This window comes from Panulirus ornatus, chromosome 7, assembly GCF_036320965.1.
Source record: "Panulirus ornatus isolate Po-2019 chromosome 7, ASM3632096v1, whole genome shotgun sequence".
Taxonomy (NCBI): domain Eukaryota; kingdom Metazoa; phylum Arthropoda; class Malacostraca; order Decapoda; family Palinuridae; genus Panulirus; species Panulirus ornatus.
In genome coordinates, this window is record NC_092230.1 from 38,305,218 (window position 1) to 38,325,598 (window position 20,381).

General features: G+C 41.4%; 1 protein-coding gene across 1 annotated transcript in view; it reads right to left on the reverse strand.

The window, feature by feature from the left end:
- Positions 1-20,381, reverse strand: part of LOC139749541 (NPC intracellular cholesterol transporter 1-like) — a 247,767-nt gene that overhangs the window by 171,302 nt on the left and 56,084 nt on the right. The window contains exons 2-4 of the mRNA XM_071663526.1: positions 11,642-11,810; positions 6,207-6,410; positions 1,695-1,984 (exon numbers count right to left, since the gene is read on the reverse strand). Coding sequence (XP_071519627.1) covers positions 1,695-1,984; positions 6,207-6,410; positions 11,642-11,810 — 663 coding nt within the window. The remainder of the gene's footprint in view (positions 1-1,694; positions 1,985-6,206; positions 6,411-11,641; positions 11,811-20,381) is intronic.

Below are 20,381 nucleotides of genomic sequence, written 5' to 3' on the forward strand. Positions count from 1 at the left end.
CACTCCCAGATATCTAAAACATTTCACTTCCTCCAGTTTTTCTCCATTGAAACTTATGTCAAAATTAACTTGTCCCTCAACCCTACTGAACCCAACAACCTTGCTCTTATCTACATTTACTCTCAACTTTCTCCTTTCACACACTTTTCCAAACTCAGTCACCAACCTCTGCAGCTTCTCAGCCGAATCAGCCACCAGAGCTGTATCATCAGTGAACAACTGACTCACTTCCCAGGCCCTCTCATCCACGACAGACTGCATACTCAACACTCTCTCCAAAAGTCTTGCATTTACCTCCCTAACAACACAAATCCATAAACAAACTAAACAACCATGGGGACATCACATACCCAGGTTAAAGTAAAGGACCCACAACCCGAAATATTAGTCGTGGAAAGAGTAATTTTTTTTGATGGTTTGATATAGTTTCTTCCATTACCACTTCCTTATATCAATGTAAGTATATGTGTACGTATATGTGTATATCAATGTAAGGATACATGTATATGAGTGGATGGGCCATTTGTCGTCTGTTTCCTGGTGCTATCTTGCTGATGCAGGAAACAGTGATTATGTATTACTGTATAATGAGGGACAAAATACTGGTAAAGAGATACTTAACTTTGTCACTTTACTTTAAAAGCTTTTAATATGAGAGACTCATGTCAATCTTCTACTAAAAAACATGCCATGAAATTTAGCCTCATCTTCATATGGAATGATAAGAAAAATATTTCTGCAGAAAATCTATTCAGTTTAATCTTACCTGAAAAATGTACAGAAACAACATAAATATTTTTAATATTAATAATACTTCATGACTAAATCCTACTACAAAATGCATACTTTATGAATGCCTAATGGTAAAACAATCTGGTAAGTTAAATTAACATAAGTATGTAGAATGAATAAAATTTCAGCAAAACAACATACAGCTGCTTCATGAAGGGGGGTTGACAAGTAAGCTGGTTTAATCTCCCTCTCTTCATACATGAATATGATTTATGTTCTTGTTTCACTCTTTTATCATCTAAATTACAGAAAATGACAACACTGATCTGAATTTCTTTTACTGTCAACTATTTTTTAACTGTACTTTTCTGTTTGCTTCCAAACTTTATGATTCTTCCAACTCAATTGTCAACTGCAGGTAATAATGATGGAAGAATGAGTTTTCCTAATGGAGGGCAGAGATGTAACTGGCACTCAAATCTGATTTTAAAGAACCACTTCAAAGATAAAATTATAGCAAAGTGAGAATTTTCATATAACTTACCTCGTTGCAGTAGGTCACAGTGATGCACATGATCTAGACTATGCTAATAACCACAAGGAAAAATGAAAAACTATAAGTGCTGAGTGCACTTTCACATGGATAAGGCATCATCAGGAGAGGTACAAGAGGTATATTCTTGTATCTCCCCTAATGATGTATCAATTACATGAAAGTACACCTGGGACTTATCATGTTTGATTTTTCCTCGTAGTTATTAGCTAGCAAATAACTTACCTCGCCTACAATATCTATTGCTGGTTTTAGGGATCTGACCTTGTCTACAACAAACCTTTCCTATCAAAGGAATGGTCCTATGCTGATTGCCATACATAATCTTATACATTACAGTTACCCTTCAAGGCATGAGGAGTAAAATCTTACTAATAAAATGCCATATTATATACTATCTAATACTCACAGATACAGCTCTGCTGCAAGGAATGACAGTCTTGTTGAAAGGTTTATATGTTGTATTTGTACTTTCATCATAGATATAATTGATTTGAAATGGAGCATATCCATTTTTCGACGAACCCATGAAATCAAACCAGCGGTGGCCAGTGCAGTAATGTGCTCCCCATCCTCCACACATAACTGACATCGCTTTTTCATTGGCTGATGGCATAGCAACATCTTTACATGAGGTATACACACCATTTACAAAGTCTTCTGTCAGGTGCACTTCCAGTGTAGAAATGATTAATTTTCCTGCAAAAGAAAAATTATGGCGTCATAGATGGATACATCAGTCTGTACAGAGGAGGGTGGATGTGTTGGAAATGAGATACTTGAGGACAACATGTGGTAAGAGGTGGTTTGATCAATTAAGTAATGAAAGGGTAAGTGAGATGAGTGGTAATAAAATGAGTAAGGATGAGAAAGCTGAAGGGAGCATGCTGAAACATATGGAGAGAATGAGTAAGGAAAGGTTGACAAAGAGGATATATGTGTTAAAAAAAAAGTGGAGGGAACAATGCATGACAGCTAGACAATGGATGCAAGCGGATGTGGCCCTTTTTTGTCTGTTCTTGGCACTACCTCACTAAAGTGGGAAAAGGTGATCAAGCATGAAAAAAAATCATGTTTACCTCTAAGAAAAGAAGAAGCCTACTTTTCACAATAAATATACAAAAATAAGTGATAAACATATTACTACAAGGCCTTCACCCCATTTAAATTCCATTGTCCTAAAGAAGCATACAGATCTGGTTGACATGTCTCTTAAAATACTATTTAAGATGTTGCTACAGGAAGGTAAAATGCCTGAGGAATGGAAGAGGACAAATGTAAAACTACTTTTAACTCCTGGTGAAAATAATAGAAAATGTAATGGATGACTACATGCAAAGGAGAAAAAACCATGGAGGTGAAAGATAACAAAGTTTCTGGTTAAGTGTGTAATACCTTCTCAATTTCTATAAAAGAGTAAGCTTCACTTTACGTAATAGAGAATGATGGATGGATTGTGTGTATTTTGAATGCCAAAAGGCATCTGGTACTTAACAACATAAGGGGTTACCAAACAAGTTGGATTTTCAGGCAGGAATATAAGAGAGATGTCTCCAACAAAACAGTAGGGGGGAACATCAGATCCATGTCAAAGAAGCCTTCTCAAAATGAGCTGGGGGCACTTGTGATGTGTTGTAGGAGCCGATCCTGGAACCATTGCTCTTCTCAATTTGCATGGCTTGCTAGAGGCCTGGAATCATACCTTTGTTGTCAGTGATGCCAAGGTCATTATGGGTGTAAAGAACAAGAAGAATTGCATGAACTTAAAGGGAATCTAGACAAACTCCAAAGTTGGTGTGATACATAGCTAATGATATTCAACCAAGGAAAGGAAAAGCAATGATGGAAAACAGGTAACGAAGTCCTCAATTCAAATATTACCCAGCAGGAAATAAGATGCAGAAATCTGTGTGTGAGAATTACTTTTGAGCTAAAACTGAACCTGTTACCAGAACACCACATTTGGAGAATTGTTAAGGGGATTATACGATAGCTAAAAATGCCAAAGTTGCATTCAAGCATTAGATCAACGAAATATTCAGTAAACTTGTTAGAGACCAACATTAGAATATGCTTAAGTTTAGTCACCATGCTTAAAGGACAAAGAACTAACAAAATAAGTCCAGAGGAGACCAACAAAGATGATAACAGATCTCATTTACAGTTATAGGTTTGAGAACATCAACCTGTACACCAAAGAAATGAAAAAAGTGAGTGATTACTTGAGCATGACCATTCAATTTAAAACCAGTCGGATAATGTCAAGTAAACAGTTCTGCCCATGATGAAAAGTTAGAACAACTAGAGGTTACAACATAAAATAAAGCCAAAGACTTCTCAGAAAAAAGTAAAGAGATATTTCTATAGCATAAGAATGATGGACAAATGGAGTATAATAATGAAACTGTGAATGCAGCACACAGAAGGTCAAAAGGTTGTACGAGAGTAGAGAGAGTTCAACAAATGGGGTCCAATGAATGAAGAATTCCACCCCTGTACCAACATGAAGGTAATTCCATAACCTTTCTTCCACACATGTTCGCCATACCCTGTATTAGCAACGTAGAGCCATGAACAAACTGCACTCATTTGCTCACATCCATTCTCTAGCTGTCATTATCATATGCACATGTATATAATCAATCATAATTCATACAGCCCCAGAAATCCTATTGTGGGACTCCTGGGGCTTCGAGGATACACTCCAAACAGAAGCAGGGAAAGATGAACTTCTTTGGAAAAAGAGATTCTTTAATGAGACCATACTCCTCTTTCACTGACAATGATATATCCTTACAGGAGGGGGCTTTTCATTCACTGTGTAACAACATGGAGGCAGAGTCCAGTACCAACTTTGGCAACTTTCTATTATCATTCAATGGATGGATGGAAGTAATGTCCTGTCAAGTACCTTCTCACTTTAAAGGGGTCCATTATTTCCATGCTCTTGACTGTGAAGAAACAATGAGGCTTTAGAAGAATATGTGCCAAGAAATACCGAGAGAAACAGACAGACTTTCAATGTGGCATTTATAAAATGGTTTGTGGAGTTGATAAAGATGTTCTGAGGCAGGTGCTGTGAATATGTGGTGAGAGAAGTAAGCTGCTAGAAGAAGAGAGGAGTTTTCATCAAGACGGTATGGTATGTTTACAGGTAGGAAGAGATTGGGAGGGGGTATCCCAGGTGAAGTTGGGTTTGCAGCAAGGGTGTGCAATGTCACTATGGTTGTTAAATTTATATGTGGATGGGGTGGAAAGAAGTGAATGCAAATGTCTTGGTAAAAGGAGCAGGTATGCAGTATGCTGGGGGTGGGTGGAGGGCCTAGGGGTTGAGTCAACTGTTCTACCTATCTATCTATCTATATCTCTGGTGCCTGTTCCAACTGGAACTCCCTCAAGGAGGTGGCCACAACAAGAGTCTCCATAACTAGAGAACTCCAGTGCCACTTCTTAGCCTTTATTAACTCACCCTTAACAGACATCTGGCGGAGGACAAATCTGGCACAGTGTGTGCAGAGGCTCCTACCTAATGTTTCTACTGACTACTACCTACCTAATGCTCCCTACTACTACTACCGAATGTTTCTAACTAATTCTCCTACTACTTCTATTTACTGCTCCTGCTATTTTGCCAAAAGGCAGGGATAGTGCATAGAGCTGACTGCAGGAAAATCTAGAGTTACAAAGAATGGGCTGTGCGAGTTCAGTGTTGTCAAGCGTTATACGTGACAAAAAGAGATTGTAAGTCTGTGGAAAGAATGCCAATAGTCCATGTGTGTGTGAGGCAGAAAGAAAAGACAGCTACCTGGGTGAGAAGAGTGCAGCTTGACAACCACTGAAAATCTGGCTCACTACTTAGCTGTCACTAACCCTCCCGATAGCCAGGTGGTGGTATCGGTAATAACCCTCTCCTGTAGATGCTGGTGTCTTGGTTTTGGATAGTGTGTGACAAGAGGAAGTTGAGAGCAAATGTGAACAAAATCAAGATTATTAAGTTTAGCAGTGTGGAGAGAGGTTAACTGGAAGGTAAGTTTGAATGGAGGAAGTGGAGTGTTTTAGATACCTGTGATTGGATATGGCAGCAAATGGAACCATGGCAGCTGAAGGAAGCTATAAGGTGGGCAAGAGAGGAATAAGGTTTTAGGTGCCTTGAGGAATGTGTGGAAAGAGAAGTCACTGTCATTAAGGGCAAAGATTGATAAATTCAATGAATAGTAGTTCCATCAATGATATATACATGCAAGATGTGGATCTTAGACAAAAATGTAAGGGAGAGAGTGAATGTGTTGTAAACCTATAGAGGTAAGGGTTGATCGATAAGAAATGCTAGGGTGAGAAACAGATGTAGTCATAAGAGGAGTATGTAAGAGACAGATGAAGAGGATATGCTGAAATGGTTTGGACATACAGAAAAAATGAACATGGTGTACATGTCAGAATCTGAAGAAGCAAAGAAAAGGAGACCAAGGAGGGGGTGGAAAGATGGAATGAAAGATGGGTTGAAGGTTGCGGGACTGAACATCCAGGGAAGTGCAAGGTGAGCAAGGGATGCAGCAAACTGGAGCAATGTGGTTTACTGGGGACAATGTAATGTCAATGGGATAAACTAGGGCATATGAAGTGGTTGGAAGAAACAACAGTAAGTTCTGTGGGGCTTGGTTGTGCATGGGGGCTTTGGTTCCAGTTCATTATACATGACAAAGTGGATGTAAATGAGTGATAGTCATCTGTTCCTGGCACTAACATGCTACTGCAGGAACTGACAAACATGAAAAAAAAATGCATACAAATGTGCCGCAAATATAATACTATACATTTTACTGATTTCATTAATTCAATTATATTTTGTATACTGAATAAACAAGCGTAACATGAATACTGGTATAGTACAAACCTAAAAATATTTCTAAATTTCACTTACCTGAGTCTGTGGCATTTTTTGTTTCTTTGGCAACCATGAAATTACTTTGGTAAGGGGCACATGTCATGTAGCAGTAGATCTGACGGAAATTCCTGACACAAGTTGGACATCTACGAAGAAAACCAATACCAAGTGCCATTTGGGACACAACTGCTTCAACCTGCTGTACATCACAGCAAGTGCTCATATTGGCTGCTTGGTCAGCTGCAAAATATCAAAAATTAACATGAATTATAATTCTACATTAAATTTTACTACAAAATAGTTTAAAACTGTTTCTCAATAGGAGAATGTCATTTTCATATAAAATGAATCCATTTACAGTCCCCAAATTCATTCCACCAAACTCTCAGAGGAACATATAAGTTCTGGATTTTTGAATGTCTGTAAAATACACTATACTTATCTTTTAACATGCTCACCATTTCCCACATAAATGAGGTAGCAACAGGAACAGATGACAGCCATAGAGGGAAACTTTCTCACTTGGCTCCTTGCTCTGTTCCTTCTTTTGGAATGTAATTCAGGAAGGTAAGATTTCCAGCCATGTGCTCCCATCTCTCTTAGTTGCCTTCTACAACATGCAAGGGATACGTAGGCAGTATTCACTCTCCCCTACCCCAGGGATAACACTATACTTATACAGCATCTATGCGTGGAGATCTTGTTTATCCAAACCAGTGACCTCTATCATAAGACACTTGCTCATACAGTAAGGATTTGAGATCTATCTATCTATCTATATCTCTGATGCCTAAACCAATTAGAACTCCCTCAAAGGGGTGGCTACAGCAACTGAGTTTCCATAAATAAAGAACTCCAGTGCCACTTCTTAGCCTTTATTGCCTCACCCTTAACAGGCCACTGGCAGAGGGCAAGTCTAGTGCTGTGCTTGCACAGGCTCCTTCCTAATGTTCCTAAATACTACTTCTATCTAATGTTCCTTCCTACTACTTCTACCTAATACTCCTGCCTAAATGTTCCTACCTACTACTTCTATCTATTGTTCCTATTTTGCCAAGAGGAAGAGCTATCACATAGTGCTCACCGCAGGAAAATCTAGTTACAAAGAATGAGCTGCGTGAGTTTAACGGGTTGTTAAGTGTTATACATGACATGGAGAGAACGCATGTTTGTGGACAGAATGCCAGTAGTCCACATGTTAGGCAGAAAGAAAACACAGCTACCTGGGTCAGAGGAGTGGAACTTGACAACCACAAAAGTGCTGGCTCACTAAGCAGATGTCACTAACCCTCCTGATACTCAGGTGGGAAGTACTGGTAATGTACCTCTCTGGTTGTCAGCTGTCTACCAACAACTACCTAAAGGATTTGAGATCATAATGATATATGTACAAAAATGAATACATCACTGACTTCACAAATGCTTTTGACTCTCACCCAAAATCCAATCATTAGTAAAGTAAAAAAATGAGATGTGAAATTTCATTCCATTGCTTGCAAACTTCCTCAGTCCAAGATGTAAGCTTCTAAAAGGCCATCTTCATATTCCAGCCACCTACCAGTGGCTTTTCATAAGGCACAAAGATGGGACCCTTTCTTATCCTCATAAATGATACCCTAATGGATGCATTTTTTTTTCTTTTTTAGTTGGAGTTTCCATGACAAAGCCAGAAGTTAATGAAGAAAGAAAAAAAAAGAAAAAAGGAAAAGCATTCACATATTCTATTGAGGAAGTGAAAATCCTGTCTTTTAAATTAAAATTGCTAGGTCATTGATAATGGGAAAAACATGAGAGGGTAGAGAGTTCCAAAGCTTTAAAGTGTAGAAAAAGAAAAAATTATCAAAATTGTCCACTTTTCAGTTGCCTACAGTAACACAGTATTCATGTGATGCAATAGCTTGACAAGCTGCTAGCTCTTGGGAGCAAAAACCAAAGTAATAACTATAGAAGAGGGAAAATGAACCAACATTGTGGCATAAGGAAAGTGGGTTGAGTTTTAAAGTTAGAGTGAGAGGTTGATAAGCTGGACCACTTTAGACTTACCTCTGTCTAGTAAGGATGCAAAGCTCCAACTACCCCCAGATGCGAGAGCAGTGCTCTATACGAGAAAGGATCAATACTTTGTATAAACGTAGCAACTATTAGGAAGAAAAGAAATCCCAACATCTACACAGGACTGAAGTTTCTTATTGGCAGACTTAGCTTTTTCTAAAATGTGGGATTTCTAAGAGAGTATGAATGTTACAGTAATACCATGCATGTTCAATGAGACAAGACGTGGAATTACAGAACCATCAAGGGAAAGAAAAAAGTTGTGAAGTATTTTCGATAGGTGATCAAAAGTGGGTCTTTGAAGCATTAAACTTAACAATGGTTATATTCTTTCCTATCCTACAAAAGTTTAGTCATCATTCCTGAAATATTGTGGGAAGTCATGCATAATTGCCATTGACATATCTAGGGCTTTTAACATGGTGTGGCATTGGGATCTCATCTTTAAGCTCCCATCTTCTGGCTTCACTCCCTCACTTTGCTCCTTCATATCTATCTCTGAGGTTGTTGATGGATCAGCCTCCTTCCTTTTCTCCATCAACAGCAGAGTCCCTCCAGGTTCTCTCCCATCCCCTTTACTTTTTCTCCTTTTTTTTTTTTCAATCATTTCCTTTCCTCCACAAACAATCCAATATACTTATAAGCTGATGCTCAACAATGCATTCATCCACGTTCTTTAATTCTGCTCCCTTTTTCTCATTCAATCTGCATCTCATCTTAACACAGCTTCCTCAATAACCTCAGACTTGGACATGATATCTCAGTGGGGTACACAAAATCCTGTTAAGTTTAATGCCTCCAAGACCCAGTTTCTACCCATCTCTATCGAAAACTCCTCACAATTCTCATCTTTCCTTTGAAGGTTCTGCAATTCCCCCTTGAATCAATGAACATACTTGGTATTACTATAACATCCACTCTTTCTTGTGAACCTCACATTACAGGAATAGATAAGTCTGCCTCTCAGAAATTGGGTGTCCTGTTCAGATGAAATTTTTTTCTCTGAACAGCTGGTCTCTTTATACAGAGGATTTATTCATCCTTATATCTAGCTTCCTCAGTGGTCGATCTCTCCCTTTGGTTGTTGATGGATCAGCCTCAACCCTTTTCTCCATCAGAAGCGGCGTTCCTCAAGATTCTGTCCCATTTCCTACAATTTTACTCCTTTTTATAAGTGGTTTTCTTTCTTCTATGAATGATCAGATGCACTTATATGCTTATTACTTAATACTGAATTCCTCCACATCCTTCAAATCTGCTCCTTCTCTCATTCAATCTACATCTTGTCCCAACACAACTTCCTCAGTAAACTCAAGATGAGAACAGTTTTTTTCTCCCAGTCACAGACAAAAGGCCACATCAAGGCGGTGCCTTACTTGAAATATAGAGAGAATTATGAAATGGAGAAAGAAAAGACAAGGGAGTATTTATGAATTTCAGAGGAAGTGAAAAACCTATCTTTTGAAATGTTCCAAGTCATAGTTATTGGAAGACAGGAGAGGGTAAAGAGTTTTAAAGCTTCAACATTTAGGGAAAGAAGCAGGTATCAAAACAGCCCACCCTTGAGTTCCTAATGGCCACACAGTAATCATATGGTGCAGCAGCTTGCTGAGTATTATGTGGTGTGGGCATACAAGCAGCCAGCTCTTGGGAGTAAAAATCAAAGTAATACCCATAGAAGAGGGAAAGTGAACCACCATTGTGGCACAGGGCAATAGGGTCCAGTTTGAAAGTTGGCCTGTGACACTTTATAAGTCGGACTGCTTTTGACTCAACTCTATCAAGTATGGGTGCAAAGCTAGAACCACCCCAGATATGAGAGCAGTGCTTCATATGAGGAATCAAAGTGAGGGAAGGAGGCTAAAGGTGGGTAGCTTAGAGATGAGACCCTGATGCCATGCCCTGTCAAAAGCTTGATGGAAGCACACTGATTATTCTATTGGCATCAACACTGACAACAGCTCTCCTGATAACAAAGTAATCAAGAGCTCCCTTAACAACCTTCAAGGTAATTTTCCCAACCTTCTTTTTCATCAACTGAGTTGCCAGAGGGAGTGGATAGTGGGGAGAGGAGCCTTTACTTCGCCATCCTTTTCTTCTACTGGTTCTCTTAATTAAGAGGACTGCATCTTTTTTAGTAATGTTAACGTCAGAACAACTCACTTGGACCTCAGGTTTGTGTATTTATGTAATTCTATGTAACTCGCTGAAACATTCCCATTTATGTCACTGTCAAACAAACCAAAACTAACTGTGCACATAATCTCACCCTCAATCATGTCCCACCCTCTCCTGTTTCATGGTCCCAGCTCCCTACAGGTTACTCAGCCCATCAAGCTTCTCAGTGTCAATCTGGGTGATAAGCTGAAGGAAACACATAAACACTGTCATCAACTACTCCAGCTTTCATTTCTAAATTTGGTGAAGGGTACTCCCTAAACCTAAACTCAAGAACTCCTACCCAACTTTTCTCTTACCAAACTCACTCATGCCTCTCGCACCTGTCTCCTTCCTATACACAACAAAACAAGGCTCATCAGAAAAAGTACAAAATATCACAGGCATAATGGTCATCAGTCCCTTTCACACCACCCAACAAAAAGTACTAAACACATTGGTCCTCCCAACCATCACATGGACCTCATCAATCAGTTTAGGAAGAAGCTACTCCACCATCCTCACCACTAACATCTCCTTCTACCAAATATTCCTCACTCTACAACTGCTGCTTAAAAGTACAACTGCATTAAGCTCAGCTAAACCTGTGCAGACTGCTACATGAAAGACACTACCTCAAACAGTGTGAGCCTGTTAAATAACACCTGAACACCTGTGTCAAGGCTGTTTGTCTGATACCCTCCCCATGTTGAGGCCTCAGTCTCTTTACATAATATCTGTTCCTATGTATATTTTTAGCCCTATCTGCGTGGTTTTTCAATAAACAATAAATATTTCATCATTATATCATTACTAATCTTTATATCATTAACCTGCTGCTGCCACCATTGCCACCACCTTTACATCCATGTGTATCACCATCTGAGGTGGCAGACTTGCCACCACCTCAATAACTACTGTTGAAGTCATGTGTATCATTCCCTCAGTGGTGTCAGTAATGGTGTCAAAAGTGGTGGCTGCTGTAACAGCAGCAGGGTGAACTGCATATGAAGTTCCATCTAAGCATATGCAGACACTGACATGGACACAATGGGTAATAGAACTATCCTTCTTCTACTCTACAGAGGCTAAATTGAACTTCAGAAAAATGGGGAAAAAAATCCCTAAGAACCTATACAATGACCTTTGCCCTCACCATTTCCACATATTCTTCCACCTCTACCATCATCACTATCAAAACCTCTACAACCACCTATACCACATCTTCCAACAGCCACTTCACATCATCTCACAGAACTTACAGAACTCTGCGACAAACTCTGGACATGCAGATGCAAGCACATTTATGACTTTGGGGTCAAGGGCTTTTGGTGGGCCATCGTAGGGACAGTTGGCTGGATATCCTGTGTCGGGGTTCTGGCCACACTGCCCATACCAAACGCACTTGCCATCACTATCTTGTCCCTGGACCTGTCCAAATAAAATATATTTAAGTTTTAAAAACATTAGTATATAAATAAAATAAAACATGTTTACCATACCAGTCCCTCCCATGACCTTTCCCTCTCTGATAAACTTTCCCTTTTTTCTATTCACCTTATCAACATTTGTGGTCTCTCTAGTAACCTCTGTTCTATTGCACATAATCTGTCTAGTGCCTCTCCTAACATCTCACTAGTCCCTTTCTCATATCCAACAACATTTGCTCACAATTCCAATTCAAAGAAAGTGGCTATTCTTATTCCAGCATCAACACACCTGCTGCATACCTTGAGGACCTTGTGTTCCGAAACTTTAATGATATTTGGCTCATAGTCCGCTTCCAAATTACCATGTTTTTCCTCTCATAATTCTGCAAATTTCATATCTTTTTTTAACTAGCTAAACTCCTGTCATAAGACCATAACATCCTCTCACATGCAAGCCAAGATACTCTACCTAGGGAATTTCAAAGTTCACCGTTGAAAATAGATGAATTCCTCCCATACGGATGGTGGAGAAGATTGAAGCCCTACTGTAATATTCAGCATAGTATATTAGTCAAGGTAGTTCCAATGAAACACTCAAAAGTCCAAAAAAATATTTGCTTTCCACTGGAAAAACTTCTGGTAGCTACAGAGGTTGGTTATACAGTTATGTTTAGTAAACAGATCCAAGGTGGGCCATAATGAAAAACATTCATTCTCTATAAAGTTGTAACATCCTTTCCCCCTTAAATTTGAAACTAACAGTATTCATAAAATAATATGTTTATTGGCATTGTACATGTACCCTAATCACTATCAAGAAATTTACTCACTCTAATTACTACAAAATGAAAATACACATCCTTAAAATTACATGTAAGTGCAGTAAAATAACTTTTCTGTTCCAATTTCAATGTATTACATACAAACAATTTTGTACTCCTTAATATTAGTCATATTTTACAAATCTAATCTTATTGGTTTATATCTAATTTTTATTAGGTTTCTTGAAGAAACCATACAGGATGAACTTGCTTCAAGTTTGGAAAACTGATGTTATCCTTTCTCTGATCTTCAAGTGTCTTATCAGGTTCCTGAATCACAACTTGCCCAGAACTCACTTGCCCTGTAGCCTGCTGTGTGTCACTCATACCACCCTCAACCCATTCCAGTATGATTGCTTCCTTCAGAACTCCCTGTTCTGAAAACGTTACGTTTAAATCTCATTTGATTGACATGTCTCCTGAAAACTCTATCATCATAGTTCTGTCTTATATGACAGGGGTCCCGTTACTTTCTTTAAAACTCCAACGAACTCCCCTACAACTTTAATTCTCCACAAACACTTCATCAGTTACCTTAAATTCCCTCAAAGGTCTACCCTTATCATATTTCTTTTGTTCTTGTTTCATTTTTACCCATCTTTTAAGTTTGGTCTCAGTAGGTCAAGGGGCTTTCACATCCAGGCCCCACAAAACTTTCCATGGTTTACCCAAACACTTCACGTGCCCTGGTTCAATCCACTGACAACACGTCGACCCCGGTGTACCACATCATTCCAATTCACTCTATTCCGTGCACGCCTTTCACCCTTCTCTATGTTTAGGCCCAGATCGCTCAAAATCTTTTTCACTCCATCCTTCCACCTCCAATTTGGTCTCCCACTTTTCCTCATTCCCTCCACCTCTGATACATACATCTTCTTTGTCAATCTTTCCTCACTCATTCTCTCCATGTAACCAAACCATTTCAATACACCCTCTACTACTCTCTCAACCACACTCTTTTTATTAGCACACATCTCTCTTACCCTTTCATTATTTACTCGATCAAACCACCTCACATCACTTACTGTCCTCAAACACCTCATTTCCAAAACATCCACCCTCCTCCGTACAACCCTATCTATAGCCCATGCCTTGCAACCATATAACATTGTTGGAACCACTATTCCTTCAAACATATCCATTTTTGCTCTCCAAGATAACGTTCTCGCCTTCCACACATACTTCAATGTGGAGGCAAGTTGCTAGAAGCAGTGAAAAGTTTTTATCGAGGATTCAACGCATGTGTACGAGTGGGAAGAGAGGAAAGTGACTGGTTCTCAGTGAATGTCGGTTTGCAGCAAGGGTGCATGATGTCTACATGGTTGTTTAATTTGTTTATGGATGGGGTTGTTAGGGAGGTGAATGAAAGAGTTTTGGAGAGAGGGGCAAGTATGCAGTCTGTTGTGGATGAGAGGGCTTGGGAAGTGAGTCAGTTGTTGTTCGGTGATGATACAGCGCTGATGGCTGATTCGGGTGAGAAACTGCATAAGTTTGGTAAAGTGTGTGAAAGAAGAAAGCTGAGAGTAAATGAGAATAAGAGCAAGGTTATTAGGTACAGTAGGGTTGAGGGACAAGTCAACTGGCAGGTAAGTTTGAATGGAGAAAAACTGGAGGAAGTGAAGTGTTTTAGATACCTGGGAGTGGATTTGGCAGTAGATGGAACCATGGAAGCATAAGTGAGTCACAGGGTGGGAGAGGGAATGAAAGTTCTGGGAGCATTGAAGAATGTGTTGAAGGCGAAAACATTATCTAGGAAAGCAAAAATGGGTATGTTTAAAGGAATAGTGGTTCCAACAATGTTGTATGGTTGCGAGGCGTGGGCTATAGATAGGGTTGTGCGGAGGAGGGTGGATGTGCTGGAAATGAGATGTTTGAGGACAATATGTGGTGTGAGGTGGTTTGATCGAGTAAGTAATGAAAGGGTAAGAGAGATATGTGGTAATAAAAAGAATGTGGTTGAGAGAGCAGAAGAGGGTGTATTGAAATGGTTTTGTCACATGGAGAGAACGAGTGAGGAAAGATTGACAAAGAGGATATACGTGTCAGAGGTTCAGGGAACGAGAAGTGGGAGACCAAATTGGAGGTGGAAGAATGGAGTGAAAAAGATTTTGAGCAATCAGGGCCTGAACATGCAGAGGATGAAATGCGTGCAAGGAAGAGAGTGAATTGGAACGATGTGGTATACCGGGGTCGACGTGCTGTCAATGGATTGAACCAGGGAATGTGAAGCATCTGGGGTAAACCATGGAAAGTTCTGTGGGGCCTGAAAGTGGAAAAGAAGCTGTGGTTTTGGTGGATTATACATGACAGCTAGAGACTGAGTGTGAATGAATGTGGCCTTTGCTGTCTTTTCCTAGCGCTACCTCGCACACGCGCGGTGGGAGGGGGGGTGTGTCATTTCACGTGTGGCGGGGGTGGCGACGGAAATGAATAAAGGCAGACAGTATGAATTATGTACATGTGTGTATATGTGTATATGTCTGTGTATGTATATATATGTATAGGTTGAAATGTAATTGTATGTATATGTGCGTGTGTGGACGTGTATGTATACACATGTGTATGTGGGTGGGTTGTGCCATTCTTTCGTCCGTTTCCTTGCGCTACCTCGCTAGCACGGGAGAAAGTGACAAACAAATATATATATATATATATATATATATATATATATATATATATATATATATATATATATATATATATATATATATTTATATATATATCAGCCAGTGCTAACGAGACAACTACGCTTGGCTAACAAGGCCGTCCCTCGAGCGAAGGGTCACTCTGCTCGGTTGAAGACGGTGGCACCTGCGTCCTGTGCGGTGCCTTGCCATCTTGGGCTTGACGTCCACTCAAATAGTAAACAGTGATCAAGATGAAATACGCGCGATCTGGTATATGACTCCGCACAGCACGTCAATCCGGGAGGTGTAGGAATATGAACCTTCGTCACGCACGTCGTCAGGGGCGTGTGGGAATGTGAACCTTCTTCAGACATGTCCTTTGGGGCGTGTGGGAAAGTGAACCTTCGTCAGACACGTCCTTCGGGGCACGTGGGAATGTGAACCTTCTTCAGACATGTCCTTTGGGGCGTGTGGGAAAGTGAATCTTCGTCAGACATCTCCCCCGTGGAGTGTGGGAATGTGAACCTTCGTCAGACACGTCCTTCGGAGCACGTGGGAATGTGAGCCTTCGTCAGACACGTTCCTGGAGGTGTGGGAATGTGAACCTTCGTCAGACACGGCCCCTGGGGCGTACGGGAATGTGAACCTTTGTCAGAGACGTCCTCCGGAGTGTGGAGACCGTGTGGCCATGGGAACACCTGGGTGAGTCAGTAGGTGTGTAAAGTTTGGTGCCATCATCCCACTCGTGATAATGTCTCATCCACTAGGGTGTGGCGCACATGAAGGGAGTGCTATACTCGTGGGGCCCCGTTTTTCAAACATCCTCTACTAACGTACAAGTTCTATATTTCTGCATTATGTCAGTACCTATAATTTCCCGCGAATTGGCTGCTTGGGTACGCCGAACACAAGAGACTACGCAATACGTCATGATTACCGTGTGGCCGTTGGCAGCTCAAAGTGGGCCGTTTTGGCGACTGTTTCTTTCCCTACACCTCGCAGCTTTGGAACTCTCTATCCTATCGTGTCTTTCCCAACAACTACGACTTGGCAGATTTTAGGTTCTCATTTTCTTTTACTCCCTCCAAAATTCGTAAATACCTTCCCTTGTCTCTTCTTCTCCCTTTCGTAATCCTCTCTATATCTCAATTTAGACCCGGCCTTTGATGTACTGTCTTCAGTGTGTACAGTTCGTGAGTAAAGTGTGGCCGTAGTGAATAAAAGTATACATGCACCTGCGAGGAAGTGGACGAGGGGTGTGGGTCCACGTTTCAGAGCCTCTTCCACATCGCAAAGAATATTTTCATTCTGGTTCACCTTCAGAAAGCTCACCAGCCCAATCACAACCCTCTCAGTAGTAAGACTTCCAGGGAGCACACCAGCCAATGAGAACCCTCAGTCTGTATGATAGACCTTGAGAGAGAGAGAGAGAGAGAGAGAGAGAGAGAGAGAGAGAGAGAGAGAGAGAGAGAGAGAGAGAGAGAGAGAGAGAGAGAGCGCAGTTGACTGCGGTCTTTCAACATGTTACTGACGACTCAATAGGCTGTGTTGTGAGCAATTGTCCTGTTCAGGATTGCGCTCACGACATGGCTCAATACATGTTGGGTGGCAGCGTAGAAATAAGAACAATATCCGCGTCCATTAGTTTATGCTACCATTCCAGACACTAATGACAACAGGGACATAAAGCGGGAGTGCTTCATTATCGCATTTTCGTGACGCAGTCTACGCTATGACTTAATGAGGGGAAATCCACAGTTAACCAAGGAGAGCTTGGCACTTCTCACCTCACCAGCAAGTCCAAGGATATCTACATTAGGAAAGCCATGGAGATGTGTTGAGGACGCCGACTATCTCTACTCACCGTACGTCAGTCGGCGTACTCATCATACTCAGCCACTTTACTCATCATGAGTCAGCCGCCTTCACCATCGGGTCAGCTGCCTTACTCCTGAGTCAGCTGTCTTACTCATGAATCGACCTCTTTACTCGTCATAAATCAGTCGTTTTCATATGAGACAGCTGCCTTACTCACAATGAGTCAAACACTTTGCTCATCATGAGTCAGCCACATTACTTACCGTGGGTCAGCTTCCTCATGTGAGTCGACCACCTTACTCATCAAGCGTCAACCACCTTATCCTTAGTGATTCGACAAATTTACTCATCATGAGTCAGCTACCTTACGCATCACGTCATACACTTTACTTATCGTGAGTCGACCACCTTACTCATCATGCGTCACCCACCTCATTCATCGTGAGTCAGTCATCCTACTCATCGAAACCAGCTTTTTAGGTCAACTATATAAGGGGGGTGGGGCAGCGTTGCAGGAATTGCAATTTGTGAAATTCGTTCAGTGACGGAACATACATGTTATTCAGAGCTTTTTAGCATGGACAGGATAACTTCCATAATATGAAACATGAACACATCATCTATTACCATATACATTTCATAACGTCGTGTATATTAAAAATTCACCAGCGTATTTTATTTTTAAAGTTGGAGGCTCCAGTCAGGACTAAAGTTTACAATAAGACTGGGCCTCAACTGAAATATAGAAGTTAATGAAAGGGAAAAATATGAGACAGTGAAAAGTACTGACGACTTTTGGAGGAGATTAATTTGAAAAGTGCCAGGTCATAGTAACTGGGAAAGACATGAGCAGGCAGAGAGTTCCAAAGCTTCGAGGTGTAGAGAAAGAAACAGTTTTCAAAACGGCCCACCTTTGAGTTGCCAACGGCCACACAAGAAACCAGCTCTCGGGGGCAAAAATCAAATTCATGCCTACTGAAGATGGAAAATGGACCAACATTGCGGCGTAGGGCAAGGGGTTAAGTTTTGAAGTTAGCTTGGGAGAGTTGATAAGTCCCACCGCTTTCGACTCAACTCTACAACTTCTCCAGACTTCTTCTTTATAAGATTCTTGTTTCAATCTCAGACTCATGTATTTTCATCTCTCCTTCTCTAATGCTGTAAATGCAGGTGTCACACACACAATGGGGCAGGTCTCCCGCCATTAAGTGACCGAGGCTTAACACAGTATGATCAACCATCAGTCGACTGGGAACTGTTTCAAAATGACGACTCCTGTTGACAGGTGGTGGAACATACTTCAAACACCTTCCTTAGTTGGCCTTAAGTCATCTGTAGTTTGTTTTCGTTATGGGTTTCCAAGTCACATTTCGCTTGGATTAGTGGAGTGATGGGGAAGTGGAACACGACTCGTGGGTTTGGTAGAGAGGATGGGTAGAACTTGTGGGGTTGGTGAGAAGTGGAGTGGGCTTGAACGGGACCTTTGGGATTCGCGGGGTGGTGGAAAAAAGACCCATGGGGTTAATGGAGGTTCCCGCAAAGAAAAGTAACGCCTACCTTAGCTACAGGGCAACGGTGGGTTTGTTTCTGGATTTATCTTCTTTTTTTTTTTTTTTTTGCTTTTTGCCGGAGGCTACGAGCTGGTCATACCGGCTCCAACCCCACCCATCCTAAACCCCGACACCTCATCCCTCCTCCACCCCAACCCCTTTCAACACCAGCACCTCACCCCTCCTCCAACCCTAAACCCTCCTAACCCCAACACCTCATCCTTGCACCCCAACTCCCGCCTCGCAACCTTACCCCGACCCCCTTTAGACCTCACCCCTCTTCCACCCCCATCCCTACAATGAGCCCTACAGTCACATCCACTCCTCACGAACCCTCTATTCAAAGCACTCACAAAAGCTCAGTCAACGTACTCGGCAGACAAGTCAACGCCCCTCTCCCTCGTGAGAACCGGGTAAGGAGGTCAGTCATGAGGGCTCGTGGTGGCGTGCGGTCCTCTGGTGTTGGCAGGAGATATGCGCTACATATGCTGCTCTCCACGCCACATTCCACCCACATGTCCTCGTGGCTTATATACACATGGAACCATCTCCCCGCATCATGTTTACACGTACAGAATCTTCCCCCGCACTTGCTTACACGTGAAAAACAAATCTCCCCATGTCTTGTTTTACGTGTTGCATACACGCAGAATATTCCCCACGCTTGCTTACACATGGAACACTCTTCCCCGCACTTGTTTACACGTGGTACGATGGTGACTGAGCTTGTTTACATATGGTACAACAAGAACCATTGCCCGGGGCCGTCCACAAGGGGGACTGTGCTGTCAACCACCAACCCGTCCCTCCTGTTGCCAGTATTCCCACAATATCCTCCTCCCGCGGGGCGAGCACGAACCCGGAAACACTGCCGGTCCTCTACGATTAGAAGGACAGGCAATGATCAGAATGACACAAACTGGCGATGAGTATGTTCGGGCGGAGGGCTGACCGACTGGAGTGAGGGATGCTAACACGAAATATGTTCGAGCGGAAGGACCGAGTTGTCAGTAATGGACGTGATCGAGAACTAAGAACGGAGGGCCGGATATTCAGTGCGAGACATACCCACTAGAATATGTCTCGAGTGGAGTACCACTTCCCGATCTATCTACAGCGATGCTCCCCTCTGTTCTCTTCTTACTCTCCTCACACAAGTCACGTACCTCAGAAAGAAAAAAAAAATCTTGCTGGATCCCAGCAGGTGTGGAGAAGAATCATCCAGATCCACATCTGGGTTCGTCCAGAAGTGGAGCACATCCACAAATATTCAAATACATGTGGATTCAAATCAAATTGATATGAATTCACTCACATAGGAATACGTGGGAATGGCAAAGTTATTGCCTCAACCAAACTTTAACTTTGCAAAAAAAGCTGTAGAAGACAATAGGTTGGCAGCAAGAAGCCTCAAAATTGTAATTAGAAAGGAATTAACAGGCCTCTTTGAAGCAAATACACGAGTTAATATAAGCACTGGCTGAAACAGTTTCCATCAGTGAAATGTGTATGGAGAAAGCTATAAGCTCTGCAGATAATAGCTAAACCAAAGCTGGGTTAAAAGTACTATTGGCGCTTTGGTCTACCAGATGTTAACCAGATGAATTTCAAACTTTGTGGTCAGAGATCTGGACACAAACTAGGACATTATGTCTTGGAATTTGAAAAAAAAAAATGCTAATATCTTTTAAGATAAGTCTATACCTGGTTTACCTGGTATACCTAGGTATACTTATTTTGCAGGTAAGTAGTG